The sequence below is a fragment of the Ips typographus genome, linkage group LG11 (assembly GCF_016097725.1).
Source record: "Ips typographus isolate SLU linkage group LG11, UJ_Ityp_2.0, whole genome shotgun sequence".
Classification (NCBI taxonomy): domain Eukaryota; kingdom Metazoa; phylum Arthropoda; class Insecta; order Coleoptera; family Curculionidae; genus Ips; species Ips typographus.
The window spans coordinates 9,684,805-9,688,704 of NC_138432.1; the positions used below are offsets into that span (position 1 = coordinate 9,684,805).

The 3,900-nt window shown below is 34.8% G+C and overlaps 1 protein-coding gene across 1 annotated transcript; it reads right to left on the reverse strand.

Annotated features, from left to right (window-relative positions):
- Positions 1-2,175: 2,175 nt before the first annotated feature.
- Positions 2,176-3,900, reverse strand: LOC145735312 (uncharacterized). The gene has a single exon (XM_081989159.1). It carries the CDS (start codon positions 3,565-3,567, stop codon positions 2,560-2,562), a length of 1,008 nt encoding a protein of 335 aa, XP_081845285.1. The 5' UTR covers positions 3,568-3,900; the 3' UTR covers positions 2,176-2,559.

The following is a 3,900-nucleotide window of genomic DNA, read 5'->3' on the forward strand; positions in this document are numbered from 1 at the left end:
CTTAAGTATAGCTAAAAAATATAAGAAAATGAATGAGAAAGAGAGAAAATGAGAAAGTGCCACACTTTAAAACATTCTATATATTTTTAGATTGTTTATTCTTATTATTACTTTATGCTAAATTTTATTTTGAGAATTAATTTTTTGACAAAAACTACAAAAGTGATGTAAGATTTGAAATTGAGCATTTACAACACAGTTAACTCTCCTTTAATATTGTTTTTTGTTAAAACTGAGACTTCACAAAAAATATTAAAATAACTATACTTTCCAGCGCTAAACAATTTAAAATTTGTCTGAAAATGACAGTTCTTTGGTATAAATATACCTTTTGCTGTGCATTGGAACTCTTATGGAGCAAAATAAAAATTTGCTAAAATTACACTTTTGACAATCTTTTTGAAAAATCATAGCTCTTTTATTTAAATTCGCAGGAAATTCGTTCCAACGTCATTCGGAAAAGCATAAAAAATACTACAAAATGAGTTAAAAATGGTCTCCCTAGCTCATCATGTAACCGAGATATTTAATTTAAAAAAAAAGTACTTAAAAACACCTTCTAATACCCCATTCCTTCAATTTTTTTGAAAAGTGAAAAGTTTTAGAGTGCTTTTTTTGTACTTATTTCATCTAATTTAAGGTCCTTTGGTATTAATATACCCTTTGCTGTGCATTGGAACTCCCATGGGTTGATTGAGTACACCGTTTGGCCGCTAGAAGCCGTCAAAGTTCTTTGACCATAAAATCACATATTTTGGGACACACCTTGCTTTGACCCTAAATTACTCCCTTACTTGATAAGATACGTCAAAATATCATTGAAAACAAAAGAAAGAGAAGATTTCAAACTTTCCAAAAATGTCCCAATATGTGTTGATTGATAACACCGTTTGGCCGCTAGAGGGCGTCAAACTTCCTTTACCATAATATCGCATATTATATTGTAAATATTTTTTAGTCAGATTTCACGTATCTCTTATTCCGGCCGAGTCCTGGCAAGAAATGGTTAAAATGTAAAATTTTAGGTCTACTAAATTTTAGGATTCTACTCTGTTAGTTTTTGAGATATCAAAAAACCGACTGCACCAGCGTCTTTTCCGGGAAATTTTAACATAAAATGACACCGAGACGTCAACTGTAACTTGACAACTAAAAAAGTTGTATTTTTGACAGTTCCAAGCCGCCATTTTGAATTTTCTGTCAAAATATTGACTTGCACCTCATTTTAAAGGGAATTTCACGTAGTTTCAAGAAATGACAAACAAAATGGCGCCCCAGGCCGCCATTTTGAATTTTCTGTCAAAATATTGACTTGCACCTCATTTTAAAGGAAATTTCACGTAGTTTCAAGAAATGTCAGACAAAATGGCGTTCCACGCCGCCATTTTGAATTTTCTGTCAAAATATTGACATGCACCTCATTTTAAAGGAAATTTCACGTAGTTTCAAGATATGACGTACAAAATGGCGTCCCAGGCCAATTTGTACGTACGTTTGTCCCAGGCCGCCATTTTGAATTGTCTGTCAAAATATTGACTTGCACCTCATTTTAAAGAAAATTTCACGTAGTTTCATGAGATGACAGACAAAATGGCGTCCCAGGCCGCCATTTTGAATTTTCTGTAAAAATATTGACATGCACCTCATTTAAAGGAAATTTCACGTAGTTTCAAGAAATGACAGACAAAATGTTGTCTCAGGCCGCCATTTTGAATTGTCTGTCATAATATTGACTTGCACCTCATTTTAAAGGAAATTTCACGTAGTTTCAAGAAATGACAGACAAAATGGCGTCCCAGGCCGCTTTGTTCTATTTACATGAAGGCTTTTGTTAGAAACTGGTTGGTGTAAGTAATATCTCAGTTAAAAAAACAGTGGTTATAATTACCAACAGTATCATCACCTCCTTGGTATAAATATGCCCTTTGCTGTGCATTAGAACCCTTATGGAGCAAAATAAAAATTTGCTAAAATTGCACTTTTAACAAAAATTTAATTTTTAGACTTTTCTAAAAAGAATAGCTCTTTTATTTAAATTCGCAGAAAATTCGTTCAAACGTTATTCGAAAAAGCATAAAAAATACTACAAAATGAATTAAAGAGTTTAAATCTTAACAAAATTATTACTTACCACAAAACAAAATGCAAAAAAAAATAAAACTTCCCAACTAGAAAGGTAAGAAAATATATATTATAAAATTTTTCATAAACTTAACAAGTCTGCTACTAAATTAGTATAAATTACAGCTATCACTAGCCTAAATAAGACACTGTTTACCATTTTTGTCAAACCATTAAACCGAGTAACTATGAATACCATACTGTATAGTTTTCTGATTATGTAATAGAAAAAAAGACCTTAAATCTACATAAATTATCGTAGTTTTCGAATTATTATCAATCACAATAAATACGTTTATAATACAAAATTATGTACAAATTAATATAAATACAATAAGCGGACTAGGTTTTGCTTCAGTTCATATTGATTTCAGGATACCTAAACAATTTTGTTATATGAGATCAAATTGCCACTTTTTAAAAGTACTAAAAACTCTGCTAGCTGTTTGCGGTATCATCTTCGACATGCTGTTCCCACCAATTTCCTTGATGCATCAATTGGTTTTGCTCTTTCATTTCAGTCTTAATATGTACATTGAAGTTCTCCCCTAATTTTCCTGTAGTAAAAACAGGAATAAAACAGTTCTGATGTAAATTCTCACTCAATTTGCCATCATTGTTGCTGGGGCTCAAAGAGCTCTCACTGTACAATTCTGGGCTTAACGAGTCAGCATTTACTTGAAGATAACTCAAGTCTTGAGTGTTCAACTCCAGGCCAGAGTCCAACAAATTTGGATCGGTTAACAGTTGATGATCTACAGACATTGGGTCCAGATTCTCAGAGTTTTCGTATAAAGTTGTAGGAACGATTTCGTAAGTGTTATTACAGGTGTTGATCCTGATGTATTGATGAGGAGATGTGGTGGTCACTGAGGAGAAATCGTCTTCATCGTCTGAAGGAGACATTACGAAAGTATACCCCAGGTCGCTAGTGTTTGTGGAGTGTTGTGAAGAGGGAGAAGAACAGGTTGGCATGTCTTCTTGTTTAGGTAAAACGTAACCATCCAAAGCTAGGATCTCCTCCAAACTTCTTATATACTCCACAGCCATACGGAGAGTTTCAACTTTGCTGAGTTTCTTATTCCCGCGACCGTTACTGCTTTCAAAAGCTTGAGCTATAAAGTTGGGAATGTGTTGTCTCAAGTTGGCAAAACCATTATTTACTTGTTTAACTCTGTTGCGTTCCCGCGCATTTCTTCGTGCTACCGCAATCGGAGGAGGACTGGTTTTCATGTCTTTTCCACTTTTTTTCACACCTTTACGACCAGGATTCGTTATTAAAATATCGTCTTTGGTGTAGTCTTTAGGTTGGGGTAAAATTGGAGGTGGTTTCCGTAACACAATCACATGTCCAGACTTTGCATGGTTCGTACTAGTGTTTTGTTGTAAAATGTTAAGTTTCTGGTTACCAGTCGCACTGTACTGCACAACACTGATCTGAGACATCTTCGCTAAACTTCGTGCCACTATAAAGACCAATTAAAACATGACCAACTCTTAATTTAGTTCGTTTAAAACAAGTGCGGACCGGATGTTTTCGTTTCGATTCTCGGGAGTTGCACGGTGGTTTTTAGTCAAAGTATGTTGGGAGAACGCGTGCACTTTGAAATCGTGGAATAGACTGCACCGAAAGTTTTCCGATCTAATTTTATCGTTTGGCATGTGGCACGAGCGCGCGGGTAAGAAACTCCACCCATTTTTCAGTTTTCGAGGGGTGTTTCGAACAGCTGTTGGGCTACGTTAAAAGCCTGCACATATGAGGGAGCCAGGATACCCAGT